This window comes from Moschus berezovskii, chromosome Y (genome assembly GCF_049115385.1).
Source record: "Moschus berezovskii isolate FMDL1 chromosome Y, NW_MosBer_1.0, whole genome shotgun sequence".
NCBI lineage: Eukaryota > Metazoa > Chordata > Mammalia > Artiodactyla > Moschidae > Moschus > Moschus berezovskii.
The window spans coordinates 6,610,136-6,627,776 of NC_142489.1; the positions used below are offsets into that span (position 1 = coordinate 6,610,136).

Below are 17,641 nucleotides of genomic sequence, written 5' to 3' on the forward strand. Positions count from 1 at the left end.
TCCCTTGGCTAAACCACACTGTCAATCTTTACTTTTACAAAATAAATCTTACACTATCTCTTCCATATTAACAGAACCATGCAGAAGTGAGGCATATGTACCTGGGACAGCTCATCTCATTTTGGATCTCTTGATAAGCAGGAAAATAAATAATTGTCCTCTTGCTATATTGCAGGTACTGCAGTTTCTCACTTTAAAGGTCAAATGCCCACATCAACATATGCTTCTCTTAAAACAAATATCATTATTAAAATGACAGAATGCCAGAAAAGTTTATCTCTGCCAACAAGGATACTGAAGGTGCCATCTGCTTTAACTGTGGTCATATGACGAACAACCATTGGTTCAGGATGTGTCACGCCAACAGATACAGGCTATAAAAGCGGCAGCACTTTTGTATCCTTTCCAACCACTGGGACACCCTCGGCTTCTAGAGCAGAAGGGCCACGAGACTCAACAAGATGAAGGCTCTGCTATTCAGTCTTGTCCTCGGTCTGCTTGTTGCCAGTCAAGGTGAAGCTCAGACAGACGCCTCACAGGTACCAGGGCATTTGAACGGTGGACAAGCTTGGGAGGAGTTCTTAGCGTGTATCCGTGTGAGTGTCCTTTTCGAGGTTTTGGTCATGTGGACTGCTAAGTCTCGCCATCTCCCTGCAACTGAAAATTGCTCCATTCACTGGCTCTATGCCTGCTGTTTGTGAGGTCTGTATCATCTCTACCATCCATTCATCGGCTCTCGTGTATGTTCACTACTCGTGTAAAACCGAAGGATGGTCTCACAGGTGTTGGATTGGGTCTCCTGCATTTGACAACATAGCTCAAGCTATCTCAGTAATACCTCAATTATTTCCTTTATCTGAATTGAGTTTTCACGTGATTATATACGTAGGGCTGTGTTGATAAAGATAGGTAACTTCTGCTAAGTGAAAGGGCAGGGAACCACCTGAGGGATGGTATCGGGCAGAATTTACATAGATGGACTAAGTATTCTGAACGGATCTTTGCTTTTAGTTTACAGGAAGATGGTTAACCCAATACACGGCAGCCAATAACAAAGAGAAGATCACCGAGGGGGGGCCATTCCATGCTTTCAAGCGTTATATTGAGATTGATGAAGAAAATGGCACAATACACTTACAATTTTATGTCAAGTAAGTAAAACTCACCCAAAAGGAAAACACCTGTAAACTCTGGCCTGAGGGAGGGTGTCTCTTCCCCGTCTGCAGGAAGTTCTCGGGGTGATGTTGAGAGGAAGACACACTGAGCTGTGGGGCTGAGCTGGGGAGAGGGCAGTTTCTCTGTGAGCACCAGGGAATGTCCCGAAAAGTCTGCAGAGAGGGGAAACCAGAAGCTCCACTGTCATCAACTCATTAGAGAAAATAGGGACACAGCCGAGGAAAGAGGCTCATGTCCTGGAACCCACAGTTCCCACCAGGCGCTTGACCCCTTCCTGCAGAATTTGTAAGAGACGGTTCCCATTGAGCCCAGAAGTGAGAACAGTGGGGAGAGCACACAGTGAGCTCTGCCCTCGGGGCTTCCTCACGGGAAATTTCAACATCACTGAGTTTCCCAAAGTCGTCAGAGCCCCTAGTGACTTTCCCAAGTCCCTTCCCAGGCGCATCCATTGCACGTGACAGCAGTTCGATCACTGGTTTGGGAAGATCCCCTGGAGGAGGAAATGGTGACCCATTTCAGTATTCTTGCCTGGAGAATCCCATGAACAGAGATACCTGCTGTTCTATATAGTCCAAGGGGTCGCAAAAAGTCAGACAGCACTGAGCAACCAAGCACACACACACAGAGATCCAAGTACCATTCATGGAATGTCCACTATACGGCAGATGGTATCCTAGGAACATGCAAAGTATGGCAGAAATCAACACATTTCTTCAGCAATTATCTCCTACCCAACTCCACCCGAAAAAAGCAAACCAGAACATGGAACCTCAGGTATACATTGTGAGGAATAAAAATATTAAGAACAGAAACAACTAAATATGTTATGCTTGGAGATATTGCTTTATAAATATATATCACGGATTATGTATTGTATATAACCATATGTTACATAGCATCAGTTCATTCGCTCAGTTGTGTCTGACTCTTTGTGACCCCATGAACTGCAGCAAGCCAGGCATCCGTGTCCATCAACAACTCCCATAGTTCACTCAAACTCATGTCCATTGAGATGGTAATGCCATCCAACCATCTCATCCGCTGCCGTCCCATTCTCCTATTGCCCTCCATCTTTCCCAGCATCAGGGTCTTTTCTGAGGAGTCAGTTCTTTGCATCAGGTGGCCAGAGTATTGGACTTTCAGCTTAGCATCAGCCTTTCCAATGAATATTCAGGACTGATTTCTTTAGGATGGGCTGGTTGTATCTCCTTCCACTTCAAGGGACTCTCAAGAATCTTCTCCAATACCACAGTTCAAAAGCATCTATTTTTCGGTGCTCAGCTTTTTTTTTACATTCCCGCCTCACATCCATACATGACAACTGGAAAATCCATAGCCTTGTCTAGATAGACCTTTATTGGCAAAGTAATGTCTCTGCTTTTTAATATACCATCTCGATTGGTCATAACTTCCCTTCCAAGGAGTAAGCGTCTTTTAATATCCTGTCTGCAATCAGCATCTGCAGTGATTTTGGAGCCCCCAAAGATAAAGTCTGACAGTGTTTTCACTGCTTCCCCATCGATTTCCCATGAAGTGGTGGGACGAGATGCCATGATCTTAGTTTTCTGAATGTGGAGTTTCAAGCCAAACTTTTCATTCTCTTCTTTCACTTTCATCACGAGGCGCTTTAGTTCCTCTTCACTTTCTGCTATATGGGTAGTGTCATCTGCATATCTGAGGTTATTAATATTTTTCCTGGCAATCTTGATTCCAGCTTGCACTTCTGCCAGCCCAGTGTTTCTCATGATGTACTCTGCATATAAGTTAAATAAGCAGGGTGATATATACAGCCTTGACGAACTCCTTTTCCTATTTGGAACCACTCTGTTGTTCCATGTCCAGCTCTAACTGTTGCTTCCTGACCTGCATATACGTTTCTCAAGAGGCAGGTCAGGTGGTCTGGTATTCCCATCTTTTAAAGAATTTTCCACAGTTTATTGTGATTCACACAGTCAAAGGCTATGGCATAGTCATTAAACCCGAAATAGATGTTTTGGAACACTTTTGCTCTTTTGACGATCCAACAGATGTTGTCAATTTGATCTCTTGCCCCTCTGCCTTTCCTAAAACCTTCTGGAACATCTGGAAGTTCACGGTTCATGACTTGTTGAAGTCTGTCTTGGAGAATTTTGAGCATTACTTTGCTAATATGTGAGATGATTTCAATTGTTTGGCAGTTTGAACATTCCTTGCTATTCCCTTCCTTTGGCATTGGGATGAAAGCTGGCATTTTCCTGTCCTGTGGCCACTGCTGAGTTGTCCAAATGTATTGCCATATTGAGTGCAGCACTTTCATAGCATCATCGTTTAGTATTTGAGATAGCTCAACTGGAATTGCATAACCTCCGCTAGCTTTGTTCATAGTGATGCTTCCGTGGGCCATCTTCACTTCACATTCCTGGATGTCTGGCTCCTGGTCAGTAATCACACAATCGAGATTATCTGAGCCGTAAAAGTCTTTTTTGTATAGTTTTCTTTGTATTCTTGCCACCTCCTCTTAATATCTTCTGCTTCTCTTCGGTCCATTTCTGTCTTTATTGTGCCCATCTTTGCATGGAAAGTTCTCTTCAGTTCAGTTCAGTTCAGTGTCTCAGTCGTGTCCGAATCTTTGCGATCCCATGAATCACAGCACGCCAGGCCTCCCTGTCCATCACCAACACCCGGAGTTCACCCAAACTCATGTCCATCGAGTCAGTAATGCCATCCAGCCATCTCACTCTCCGTCGTCCCCGTGTCCTCCCATCTCCAATCCCTCCCAGCATCATACTACTTTCCAGTAAGTCATTTCGTCGCATGAAATGGCCAAAGTATTGGAGTTTCAACTTTAGCATCAGTCCTTCCAATGAACACCCAGGATTGATCTCCTTTTGAATGGACTGGTTGGATATCCTTGCAGTCCAAGGGACTCTCAAGAGTCTTCTCTAGCACCACAGTTCAAAAGCATCAATTCTCTAGCATCACAGTTCGGCGATCAGCGTTCTTCACAGTCCAACTCTCACATCCATACACGAGCACGGGAAAAACCATAGCCTTGACTAGAAGGACCTTGATTGGCAAAGTAATGTCTCTGCTTTTTACTATGCTATCAAGTTTGGTCATAACTTTCCTTCCAAGGAGTAAGAGCTTTTAATTTCCTGGCTGCAATCAGCCTCTGCAGTGATTTTGCAGCCCCCAAAAATAAAGTTTGACACTCTTTCCCCTATTTCCCCATCTATTTCCCATGAAGTGATGGGACCAGATGCCATGATCTTCGTTTTCTGAACGTTGAGCTTCAAGCCAACCTATTCACTCTAGTCTTTCACTTTCATCAAGAGGCCTTTGACTTCCTCTTCACTTTCTGCCATAAGGGTGGTGTCATCTGCATATCTAAGGTTATTGATATTTCTCCCGGCAATCTTGATTCCAGCTTGTGCTTCTTCCAGCCCAGCGTTCCTCATGATGTACTCTGCATATAAGTTAAATAAGCAAGGTGACACTATACAACCTTGACGGACTCCTTCTCCTATTTGGAACCAGTCTGTTGTTCCATGTCCAGTTCTAACTGTTGCTTCCTGACCTGCATAGTATCTCTAATTTTCTTGAAAAGATCGCTAGTCTTCTGCATTATATTATTTTCCTCTATTTCTTTGCACTGACCACTGAGGAAGGTTTTCTTATCTCTTCCTGCTATTCTTTGGAACTCTGCATGCAAACGGGTGTATCTGTCTTTTTCTCCTTAGCTTTTTGCTCTCTTCTTTTCACAGCTATTTGTAAGGCCCCTCAGATAGCCATTTGCTTTTATTCATTTCTTTACCTTGGGCATGATCTTGCTCCCTGTCTCCTATGCAATGTCACGAACCTCCGTCCATACTTCATCAGGCACTCTGTGTATCAGATCTAGTCCCTTAAATCTATTTCTCACTTCCACTGTTTAATCATAAGGGATTTGATTTAGGTCATATCTGAATGATCTAGTGGTTTTCCCTACTTTCTTCAATTTAAGTCAGAATTTGGCAATATGGAGTTCATGATCTGAGCCACAGTCAGGTCCCACTCTTCTTTTGGCGGACTGTATACAGCTTCTCCATCTTTGGCTGCAAAGAACATAATCTATCTGACCTCACTGTTGGCCATCTGGAGATGTCCATGTGTAGAGTCTTCTCTTATGCTGTTGAAGAGGCTGTTTGCTATAACCAATTCGTTCTCTTTGCAAAGCTCTTTTACCCTTTACCCTGATTCATTCTGTACTCCAAGGTCAAATTTGCTTGTTACTCCAGGAGTTTCTTGACTTCCAACTTTTGCATTCCAGTCCCCTATAATGAAGAGGATTTCTTTCTAGGATGTTCGTTCTAAAACGTCTTGTAAGTCCTCATGAAACCATTCTATTTCAGCTTCTTCAATGTTACTGGTTGGAGCATAGACTTGGATAACCGTGCTATTGATTGGTTTGCCTTGGAAATGAACAGAGGTCATTCTGTCGTTTTTGAGACTTCATCCAAGGTCTGCATTCCCGACTCTTTTGTTGACCATGATGGCTACTCCATTTCTTCTAAGGGATTCCTGCCCACAGTAGTAGGTATACTGTTCATCTGAGTTAATAATTCACCCATTCCAGTCCATTTTAGTTCACTGATTCCTAGAGTGTCGATGTTCACTCTTGCCATCTCTTGTTTTACCGCTTCAAATCGTCTTAATTCTTGCACCTAACATTCCAGGTTCCTATGCAATTTTGCTCTTTACAGCATGGGACCTTGCTTCTATCACCAATAACATCCCAAATGGTCGTTGTTTTTGCCATCCCTTCATTCTTTCTGGATTTTGTGTCTACTGATCTCCAGTAGCATATTGGGCACCTACCGACCTGGTGAGTTCACCTTTCAATGTCTATTATTTGCCTTTTCATACTGTCCTTTTCTTTACTCATCACTACATGTCTACGCCTAGAGCCATAGGTAAGAATAGATCTGCATATTCTAAACATCTTGGCTCTTCACGTGAGCAAATTATGCAGTCTGAATCATGTTTCCCAGCGTCCTCTCTCAGCACCAAGTTTAAAACTGTTATCAGTATCTGCATATGAAAGGAATCACGTTTTCCAAGCCATATGAAAGGAGTTTGTCTGCTCAGATAAAATGTTGTGTATTTGCAGTTATTTTGGATAATTGTTGTGTTCCCACTTTGTGGTTGTTTTTCAGTGAGCTCAATACATTTCAATTCCCTAATGACTAAGAGGGCTTCCCTAATAGTTGAGTTGGTAACAAAAGTCTGCCTGCAATGCAGGAGACCCTGGTCCAATTCCTGGGTCAGGAAGATCCCCTGGAGAAGGGATAGACTACCACTCCCGTATTCTGGCCTGGAGAAGTCCATGGACTCTATAGTCCATGGGGTCACAAAGAGGTAACATGAATGAGTGACTTGCACTTTCACTTTCAATGGCTGAGAACACTCACCACACTTCACTGTGGGCATTCTTTTCCAAGGTGTCTCTTCAAAATTTAATGCAGTTCCTATGGGGTAAAATGCCTTTTAGTATTTGTTTCATGAAAATTCTTTAAATGGGCCAAATACAACTTTATCACATACATGTACAGAGGACAAATGTGAAGCCACGTACTCCTGTTATAGAGGTGACAATATATACTTATCATATACTATATCCATAAATTTCTTCATGATATCGTACAAACACATCTTGCGTATTTAAGAGTTTGCTTGTGTAAGTGTCCGTGTGAGTGTGAAATGTGTCTGTATACAGACATGTGTCTTTCAAGTTTATTCCTCATATGGTATTGTGATGGAGGAAGAGTGTGTGTTTAGAGAAAATTAAACTTTTTTTTTTAATTTGTGATTTTTTTCTCTCATATTGTCTAATGAGGGCTTCCCTGGGAGCTCTTACATTGTGTAATAAAGCCTGGTGGATTTCATGTTGTCTGATAAGGCCTGGTGGCTCTCATATTGTTTAATAAGGGCTTTCCTGATATCTCAGAGGGTAAAGAATCTGCCTGTAATGCAGGAGACCCAGATTCGATCTCTGGGTCAGGAAATTCCCATGCAGAAGGAAATGGCAACCCACTCCAGTCTTCTTGCCTGGAGTTTCCCACAGACAGAGGAGGAGACTGGTGGGCTACAGTCCATGGGGTCGCAGAGAGTCAGACACAACTGAGTGACAAACTCTTTCCTTTCATTGTCTAATGAATCACTGCCAGGGTTGTGACCATGCTCAAGGTTTGTCTTGATGGCTATGCCTCTCAATTTTCAGAAACCATATAAAGGAAAAGTTCATTCTTTTTCTTTCTTCCTAAAATTCTAGATTTCACCATGGTTATTGTCTTACACACGACCTGTTTTGTATCTGTGGTTATCTTTGGAACTACTAGTCAGATTTAGTGTGTCGACAAATCATCCTTGCCGCTTGATAATTGCTGGATCTGAGACAGCATATGTTGTCTCTTTTGAAGGCCAATTTGTTCACCAGCACTGAGGTGATACCTGACACATATTCTTGGGTGTCATACAGAAAGAATCCTAAATATACATCAAGTTTTTATTATGTTAATCAACCAACATGAATATATTTTGTTTTTAAGGAAGAATGGAGAATGCATCAAAAAATATGTCTCAGGCACAAAGGAAGGAAACGTTTATGCTCTTGACTGTAAGTATGAATGTTTCACTGGAAAGACGACGTTCAGGTAGAAATCTTGGTTTCAGCTTTCTTCACTAATCCCATACACCTGAATTCTACTCCCACTGAAAATCAGAGGTCAGGGACTGGAAAGCCTTCCCTCAACGGAGTGTTACTCAGCGAGACCAGATCCAGACGTCTTAGACCGTGAAGTTAAGTGGGTCTTAGGAAGCATTATGGAGAAGGCAATGGCAAGTCACGCCAGTACTGTTGCCTGGAGAATTCCATGGATGGAGGAGCCTGGTAGGCTGCAGTCCGTGGGGTCGCTAAGGGTCGGACACGACTGAGAGACTTCACTTTCACTTTCACACATTGGAGAAGGAAATGGGAACCCACTCCAGTGTTCTTGCCTGGAGAATCCCGGGGTCGGGGGATCCTGGTGGGTTTCCATCTATGGGGTCACACAGAGTCGGACATGACTGAAATGACTTAGCAGCAGCAGCAGGAAGCATTATAAAATACGCTAGTGGAGGTGACAGAATTCAAACTGTGCTCTTTAAAATCCTAAAAAGTGATGCTGATAAGGGTTGTAAGCAATGTGTCAGCAACTTTGGAAACCTTGGGAGTGGCCACAGAACTGGAAAAGGTCAGTTTCCATTTCAATCTCCAAGAAAGACCATGACAAAAAATGTTCAAACTACCGAACAGCTATGCTCACTTCACATGCGAGCAAGGTTCAGTTCAGTGCAGTTCAGTCGCTCAGTCGTGTCCGACACTTTGCGACCCCATGAATCACAGCATGCCAGGCCTCCCTGTCCATCACCAACTCCCGGAGTTCACTCAAACTCATGTCCATCGAGTCAGTGATGCCATCCAGCCATCTCATTCTCTGTCATCCCCTTCTCCTCCTGCCCCCAATCCTTCCCAGCATCAGAGTCTTTTCCAGTGAGTGCTCAAGATCCTTCAAGTCAAAATTCAGCGGTACATGATCAGACAACTACCAGAAATATAGTCTTTTTTTGGAAAAGGCAGATGAACCCGATCTAATTGTCAACATTCACAGGATCATGGAGAAAGCAAGGCAATTCCAGAAAAAAAACAGTTTTTTTTTTTTTCTGCTTCATTGACTATGGTAAAACTTTTGACTTTGTGGAACACAACAAACTGTGGAAAATTCTTCAAGATATGGTAATCCTGGATTGCCTTACCAGGCTTCAGAGAAACCTGTATGTGGATCAGTCAGCAATAGTGAGAACTGGACACGCAACAACAGATTGGTTCAAAATTGGGAAAAGAGTACAAGATAGTATATACGGTCATGCGGCTTCTATAACTTATATACAAAGTACATCATGCTGAGTGTCAGGCTGGGTGAAAGACAAGGTGGAATCAAGACTACTGGAAGAAATAGCAACAGCATCAGATATGCAGATGATACAACTTTATGGCTGAGATTGAAGAGGAACTAAAGAGTCTCATGATAACGGAGCAAGAGGAGACTGAAAAAGCTGGTCTCAAACTCAACATTCAACACCAGGAAGATCATGGCCTCTGGTCCCCTCACTTTATGGCAAATAGAAAGTGCAAGAGTGGACGCAGTGACAGGTTTTCTCTTCTTGGACTCGAAAATCTCTGAGGATTGTGACTTCAGCCACGTAATTAAAGATAACTGATATTTGGAAAGAAGGCTGTGACAAACCAAGAGAGCTTAGTAAAATGCAGATACATCACTTTGCCAACAACGGCCCGTTTAGTCAAAAGTATGTTTATTTTTTTCCCCGCATTTATGTATGGATTTGAGCGTTGGACCGTAAAGAAGGCTGCGCACCAAATAACTGACGCTTTTAAACCGTGGTGCTGGGGAAGACTCTTGAGAGTGACTTGGACTGCAAGGAGATCAAACCAGTCCATTCTAAAGGAAACCAGTCCTGAATATTCATTGGAAGGACCGATGCTGAAGCTGAAGTCCCAGTACGTGGGCCACCTGATGGAAAGAACTGACTCATTGGAAAAGACCCTTATGCTGGGAAAATTTAAAGGCGGGAGGACAAGGGGATGACAGAGGATTATATGGTTGGATTGCAGTATCGACTAAAGTACACGAATTTGAGCAAATTCTGGAAGGTCATGGAGGACAGGGAACTTGGTGCAGTACAGTTCATGGGGTCATGGAGATTCAGACATGACATAGTGATTTAATATCAATAAGAACAACGTGGCTAACCATGAGTGTATAATTTCTATTTTTTAGGAGTCTCACAGAAAATTTACAACTGGTTTATGAACTAAGATCACGGGGTCTATATTGAGATGGCACATTAGTGCCATTCACTTTTATTTAATTATTTTTAATTTTAATTGGAGGCTAATTACTTGACATTATTGTATTGGTTTTGCCATACATTGACATGAATCTGCTCCGGGTGTACATGTGTTCCCCATCTTGAACCCCCTCCCGCCTCCCTCCCCATCCCATTCCTCTGGTTCATCCCAGTTCACCAGCCCTGAGCATCACTTTTTAAAAAGAATCTTATAATATCTGAGTCCATTCAAATTTAGATGGAGGAACTTGAACTCAAGGAAATCATCGAGAGTTCAACCATAAAGGCAGCTTCTATACAAAGCAATGGGCATGCTGGCTAAGCTTTGTATCTCTGAGCTCTTTATAATGGCCCTAAATAGCATTATTATTTTCACACAGCCTAAAGGATACATGTTTGATTAAAATTTAAACACATCAATATGTGATCACAACCCTTTCCTAAACGAAGAAGTCACACAGTACATATGGCATAGCCACAAATTAGTAAAATTCATGCCTGAAATATTTCCCCATACTTTGATGGATAGCTTCTGATATTTGAAGTTTTCAAAATTGTGCTTTCATTTTTCTTATTCCCACTATATGGTTTCTTTTCGCCGAATCATGAATGCTTCCACTGTCTTTATCCTTCTCCATTTTTGCAATCCATTTTAGCATGAATTTTACACAGTGACTAAAGAAGGAAGACAACAGAAATGCAAGACTCTAGGGTACCAGCCATTGCCGCGTTCAGGTTTGTTTGGAAACAGTGAAGTGTAGCTACCTCAGGCCCAGTTACCAGCAGTGGCCTTGATGGTGACCTGAAGCCCAGGAGACAGGTTTGCTCTCACTTTTGTATCACATTCATTAACATCACAGTCAATTCATTGATGTTGCTATGTCCACCTTGGTAAATCCATGGTGAACCACAAGTGGTCACTGATAATCTGAAGACATTCGTTGTCTGAATTAAGCTGTCCCAACGTGAGAAAGGCTTGTGGACTTAGCATGGCCTTGGGAAAATTGCATATTCTTGTCAGGGCTATGAGAGTCTGAAGCTGCTTTGGATGCCTTTTTTTTTTTTTTTTAAGCACACTGATAATTTTCAGTGGCTCAGACACTGAGCAGTGGTGTTTGCAGGCTTCAGTAATACAGATGTTCATTTTCACATTCCATGTTGCTGAATGATTGCAGGAAGGTGAGATGGAGGCCAGGAGAGAGAGAATGGACATTGAGGGTGTGGCGGTGACACACAGTAGGTCAGAGCTGTTTCTTGTCCAGACACGCGGGCAGGGCAGAGGGGAGTTGCAGTGCTCCAGGTGGGGAAGAGGCTCACCACTAGGAGGTCACTGCCTACCTGTCCCAGCAGGTAAGCTGTCTTCACACCAACAGACACGACAGGGGGCTGTATCATACTCCAGTGTGAAGGGTCGGGAAACACAATACTTAAAGTGCTCAAAAGGTTGCCTGGCCTAATGTCACCACTCAGGAACAGAAGTTGATGAACCCAAGGTAGGCTGACATTGGCCAATAGAAACCAATTCCATGGCTGGGGTCACAGCAATACAGAAAATTTTTGAACCTCGATTGGATAATATGTGTATGCTGCTTAAAACACTCTTGGGACTTCCCTGGTGGTCCCGCGGATAAGAATCTGCCAGCCAGGGCAGGAAACATAGGTTCAATCCCTAGTCCAAGAAGGTCCCACATGCCATGTCGGAACTAAGCTCATGTACCAAAACTACTGATCCTGCACTCTAGAACTCCGAGCTGTAACTACTGAAGCTCATGCACCCCAGTGCCTATGCTCAGCAACAAGAGAAGCCACTGCAGTGAGAAGTTCGCACAACACAATTAGACTGTACTCCACCGTCCCCACAAGTGGACAAAGCCCACGGGCAGCAGGGAAGACTCAGCAAATCAAAAATAATTAATTATAAATGCAGAAAAAGAATCTGTTAGGTTTATCAGCACACACGTTCTATAAAGCATCTTAGGCTTCTCAGAACACACATTCTATAAAGCATCTTAGTAAGACAGCAAGGAGTGACTGATTAATTGTAGGAAAAGGTGGGGATGAGGAAAATCGTACCTCCTTCTGTGGCCATGGTTAACGGCAGCATTCTGTGCAGGATGAAGTGAGTGGGTCCATACACGATGGACCGTTCTTCATGCCCGCCGTGTGTCACAATAATCTAACTGACAACAAGTTAAGGTGGGGCTGTTTGTATCTTTTCTCTCTCTCACAGACGCGGGTCACAATGAACTTCAACCCATTAGTGGGGACGAGAACACGCTCTTAACATATAATGTCAACCTGGATGGACATGGCAAGGAGACAAAACTGGTGGAATTATTTGGTAGGTATGATATTAAATTCCCATAACCATTGTCATGTAACACGCACACTGTAAGGACTTTCATTCAGAATATCAGGAAGTGCTGACAGCATTCCAAATTCAGGGTGCAAGGCCTGCGTGTTTATGCTCACCAAATTAAGGATCCTGGAAGGTAATCTACCAAGAAACAGGAGGCCATAGGGTGCAGAATATCACATCATCAGGCATTTCACAATGATTCCTATGTGTTCAAATATTAGAAAATGAAGTTTTGCTGGAATATTTTATTTTACATATGTCAATATATTTCAAGTCATGTCTATAATGAGGATGACAAATAATCAAAATATACAGTGTACCTTAGGAATAATTCCAGCTACTGAATAAATACTTGGTGTTTAACAAATATCAATAGGCTTTTTACCAAATTTATTCTTTGTACCTTGAGAAATGCAAATACAGAAGGCATACTATAAAATTTTTTCAGTATAGGACTTTTGACTTTGAAGAGAGAACTTAACCTAGGCCCGATGTTGTTTCAAGGACAGACACCTTCTCCAAATCTCAGTTACAGGCTCACGTTAATATAAACAGAAGTTCAAAGTTTTAGTGACTGAAAAGTTTTTCATTTTAATGACACAAATCTCTAAAGTCATGCTGATGAAGTTTTAATATAAAAAATTAGGTAAAATTTTATTTATTTATTTTAAATAAATAAATTTTAAAATTTTATTTATTTTTTAATTGAAGGATAACTGCTTTATAGATTCTACTGTTTTCTGCCATATACCAACACAAATCAGCCATAGGTATACATATGCTTGTGTGAAAGTTGCTCAGTCATATCTGACTCTTTGTGACCCCATGGACTATACAGTCCATTGAATTCATCAGGCCAGAATACTGGAATGGGTAGCCTTTCCCTTCTCCAGGGTAACTTCCCAACCCACAGATCAAGCTCAGGGCACCCACATTGCAGCAGAGTTCTTTCCTAGCAGAGTCACAAGGGAAGTCAATAGGTATATATATGACCCTTCCCTTTTGAAACTGCCTCCCATCTCCCTCCCACCCCTCTAGGTTGATATAGAGCCCCTGTTTGAGTTCCCTGAGACATACAGCAAATTCCCACTGGCTACCTATTTTAACTATGGTCATGTCATTTTGCATGATACTCTCTCCATATATCGCACCGTCTCCTCCCCTCTCCCCATGCACATACGTCTCTTCTCTATGACTGATTCTCCACTGATGCGCTGAAAATAAGTCCATTTTCAGTACCATCATTCTAGATTCCATAAGTATGTGTTAGAATACAATATCAGTTTTCTGATGCACTGTAAGCCTTGGAACACTTATAAGAAAATCTTTGACCTGTTCCATGTTTCAAATGCATTGTTCTTATGAAAACTGATATCACCCACTCAAGTAACCATGCAGAAGCACTGAGGGGTGTGTGTGCCATGGGGACAACAGTTGTCTATTTCAGAAAAGGTTATTGGGTACAATGGCAGGTTCATGAAAGAGTAAATCATGCCCTGTTATTATGTGTGATCCAGTGAATGTGTCCATGGAAGGGGAGAAAGGTGGTTCCTACTAAGCTTGGTGTACAAACAGATATGAGAGGCAGGTATATACGCGAGGAAGGTGAGACAAGCAAGTAGGCTCCATATTAGGATGGACTCAGCCCCAAATTCACGAAGATCCTGGCAAGTTTTTGGGGTCCAGGTCCTGATGCTGAGGAGTAGGGTGTCCTACTCACCAAGTTGGACTGGGGTCAATTCTTAAGACAGAAAGCACATATTTGTCTCGTGGAAACCACTGAAAGCTCTTAGATTCCAGAATTGAACATATGATTGTCACGTTCCATTTCTTCTTCTGTAGATTCAGAAATTTCCATGGGTTCCCCGGGGGTCGACAATTCTGTTTTCTGTTCTGTGATTTTACAGGCAAAGGAAATAATGTAGACTCGAAATACAAAGAGGAGTTTGACAGCATGGTGAGAGAAAAAGGGATTCCGGAAGAAAATGTCCTGAACTTAATCGACATTGGTAAAGGAATCATACTTTTTCCCCTGCCCATATCACTCACTTGTTGTGTATAAACCAGAAAACGAGTCAGCTTATTCAAAATATCTTCTTACACATTTAATCTCTTTGAAGATACTTTATTACAAGAAAGGAAGGAAGGAAGAAAACTTGGAAATGCTGGGGAGTGTTTCATTTCTCCCATTTTGTTTTTCCCTAGATAACTGTCCAGAGGAGTGAAAAAAAAGTGACTCTGGCACTCTCGTAAGTAAACTCAGTCCGTTTTAAACGATGCCCCTTCCAGATGAAGCAATAAGATAACAATGTTATTTCATATGTGTGAAATGTTTGTCCCACCACTTTAAATGTATCACTGAAGAATTTTCTATTCTGTAATATTGCTGCTCTTGAGCCATATTATTGTAAACACTTTGATTAATTAACGCCAAGCAGCTGTAGTGAGAGAGTCTTATCCTACAGAAATCTTGCAGACTAGAGTCATCTGACAGAAGCAGGAATCCCCGTGAGTTGGTGGAAATTATTAGTGTTCCCATCAGCCCTGACCTCGTGGTTGTCCCCACACATTCCTCCCCCAAGAGAATCGGTATGAAACAGAGCTCTGCTTCCCTGAAGCAGGGCTTCCCTGATACCTCAGTTGCTAAAGAATCCGCCTGCAATGCAGGAGACCCCGGGTCGATTCCGGGGTCTGGAGGATCTGATGGAGAATGGAAAGGCTACTCCAGTATTCTTGGCCTTCCATTGTGGCTCAGTGGGGGAGACCTGGGTTGGATCCCTGGGTTGGGAAGATTCCCTGGAGAAGGGAAAGGTTTCTCCAGTATACTAGTGTGGTGAATTCCATGGATTGTCACGGTCCATAGCATTACAAGGAGTTGGAGATGACCGAGCGACTTCCACTTTCACACTTTTCACAAGACCAGTGTTTGATCTCATATGATTCCGAGAGAAACAGTAGATGCCTTCCCACCACACTGTCTGAAACATGCATTTGCAATATATTCCTACTCAGATGTTATGGCGTTTAATGCTCTGTCGAGAAAGAATCTTAACAAAAAGAGTGACTAAAAGCACGAGCATCCAGGTGAATGTGATAACAGCGATGTGGTACCTATTTTCAATGGAACAATACTCAGCAAGAAAAAGAAGCAACTAACTCTATTTACAGCAACATGGATGGACCAAGATATTTGTCACGCTGAGTGAAAGAACTCAGAAAGAGAAAGACCAATGCCAGAAATGTCACTTCTAGGTTTCAGTTTAGTTCACTAATTGTCATATCCAACTCTTTGTGACCCCATGGACTGCCGTATTCCAGGAATCCCTGTCCATCATGAACTCTCAGAACTTGCTCTAACTCATGTCCATTGAGTCAGTGATGACATCCAACCATCTCATCCTTTCTCGTCCCCGTCTCCAACGCCTCCAATCATCCCCAGCATCAGGATGTTTTCAAATAGGTCATTTATTCGCATTAAGTGGCCAAAGTATTGGAGTTATAGCTTCTACATCAGTACTTCCAATGATTATCAAGACTGATTTCCTTTAGGGTGGACTGGTTGGGTCTCCTTGCAGTCCAAGGGACTCTCAAGGGTCTTCTACAACTCCACAGTTCAAAAGCATCAATTCCTTGGCGCTCAGCTTTCTTTAGAGTCCACCTTTCATTTTAGTGTAGATAAATGCCATGGTTCAGATGGTCACAAATTTGCCAACAATGCACGAGACCCACATTTGATCCCTGTTTCAGGAAGATCCCCTGGAGAGTGAAATGGTAGCACACTCTCTTATTCTTGCCTGGAGCATCTCCATGGACAGAGGAACCTGGTGGGCTACAGTCCAAGGGGTCACCAAGAGTTGCACACGACAGAGTGACTTTCACTTTCTCAAAGATATCACTTGTGCTTGGAATCTAAACCATGACATAGAGGAAAATATTTACAAAACGGAAACAGGCTCACAGAAGTGGAGAACAAACTTGTGGTTGTCAAATCGGAGGGACTTGGGGAAGAGAAGAATTGGGAGGTTTGTGGTTGAAAAGGGAAAGTGGAAGAAAGGGCTAGTTGCTCAGTCATGTCCGAATCTCTGCCACCCCATGCACCATAGCCTTCCAGACTCCTCTGTGCATGGGATTCTGTAGGGAAAAATACAGGCGAGGGTAGCCATTCCCTCCTATATAGGATCTCACCAACACAGGGATTGAACCTGGGTCTCCTGAATTGTTTGCAGATATCTTACACTCTGAGAAGTGTGAGGTTAGTAAATGCAAACTATTATATACAGGATGGATAGAGAATAATTTTCAACTGCATAGCACATGGGACTGTACACAATACTCTGTAAAGCCTAAATGGGAAAAGAATCTGAAAAAGAATAGATCCTAGTTTTTGTATGTATAATCACTTGGCTGTACACCTGAAATCAATGCAACATAGATAATCAACTATACTCTATAATTTAAAAAGCAAAGAAGTTAATTCTTGAGGACCCAGAAGACAAAACTTGCAGGATTAGAGCTGTCTGCTGCAATTACCGAGCCTTAAAACCATCACTAGAGGAAGATGTATATGCATTGTGAAATCATTACTCATAGAACCAATCCCCATGGGGAATTTCCAAACTTGTGTACATCCTAGGGACAATTCCACGGGCAACTTGCTGTCACAGAGATGTGGAGTGTTGAGGTCCACCTGGAATTGGACACTGGCTCAACTACCACCTCCCTGTAACCTGGACAGCTGACTGCCTGAAGCTCACCCCTGTCAGCCATTACACCGTTGACTGAACTAAACCTCTGGTTCTCTTTTATTCACCTAGAAAAAGAGTCACTGAGACCAGACATGTCCTTGTGTCCGTGGAATCAAGATCAACAACACGAAGACGACTTTCCTCGTTCCTGATTAACATGATCCTGCTCTCTTCACACTCACACTCCCACTTCCACCTCATCGCTCCCCATCATTACATCATGGCTTGATTCGTGTTATTTGATTGTTGAGGGTTTAAATAAATCGATTGAATATCTGCCCTGCACACGCATGTCTGTACAAAAGTCACCTCATTTAAAACACACAAAGTCCACATTAAGTATCCAGGAAACTGTGCCTTTCATAGGACAGGGGTTCATCAGAGACACTCCTTATGTAGATTTGGTAGATATGCCCTCAGATGTCCAGGGAAGAGG

At 42.6% G+C, this 17,641-nt stretch overlaps 1 protein-coding gene across 1 annotated transcript in view; it reads left to right on the forward strand.

Annotated features, from left to right (window-relative positions):
• Window positions 1-461: 461 nt before the first annotated feature.
• The window catches only part of LOC129535568 (odorant-binding protein-like), a 42,762-nt gene continuing 25,582 nt past the window's right edge, over window positions 462-17,641 (forward strand). Inside the window, exons 1-5 of the mRNA XM_088834382.1 lie at window positions 462-539; window positions 1,012-1,151; window positions 7,743-7,810; window positions 12,332-12,442; window positions 14,368-14,469. Coding sequence (XP_088690508.1) covers window positions 462-539; window positions 1,012-1,151; window positions 7,743-7,810; window positions 12,332-12,442; window positions 14,368-14,469 — 499 coding nt within the window. The remainder of the gene's footprint in view (window positions 540-1,011; window positions 1,152-7,742; window positions 7,811-12,331; window positions 12,443-14,367; window positions 14,470-17,641) is intronic.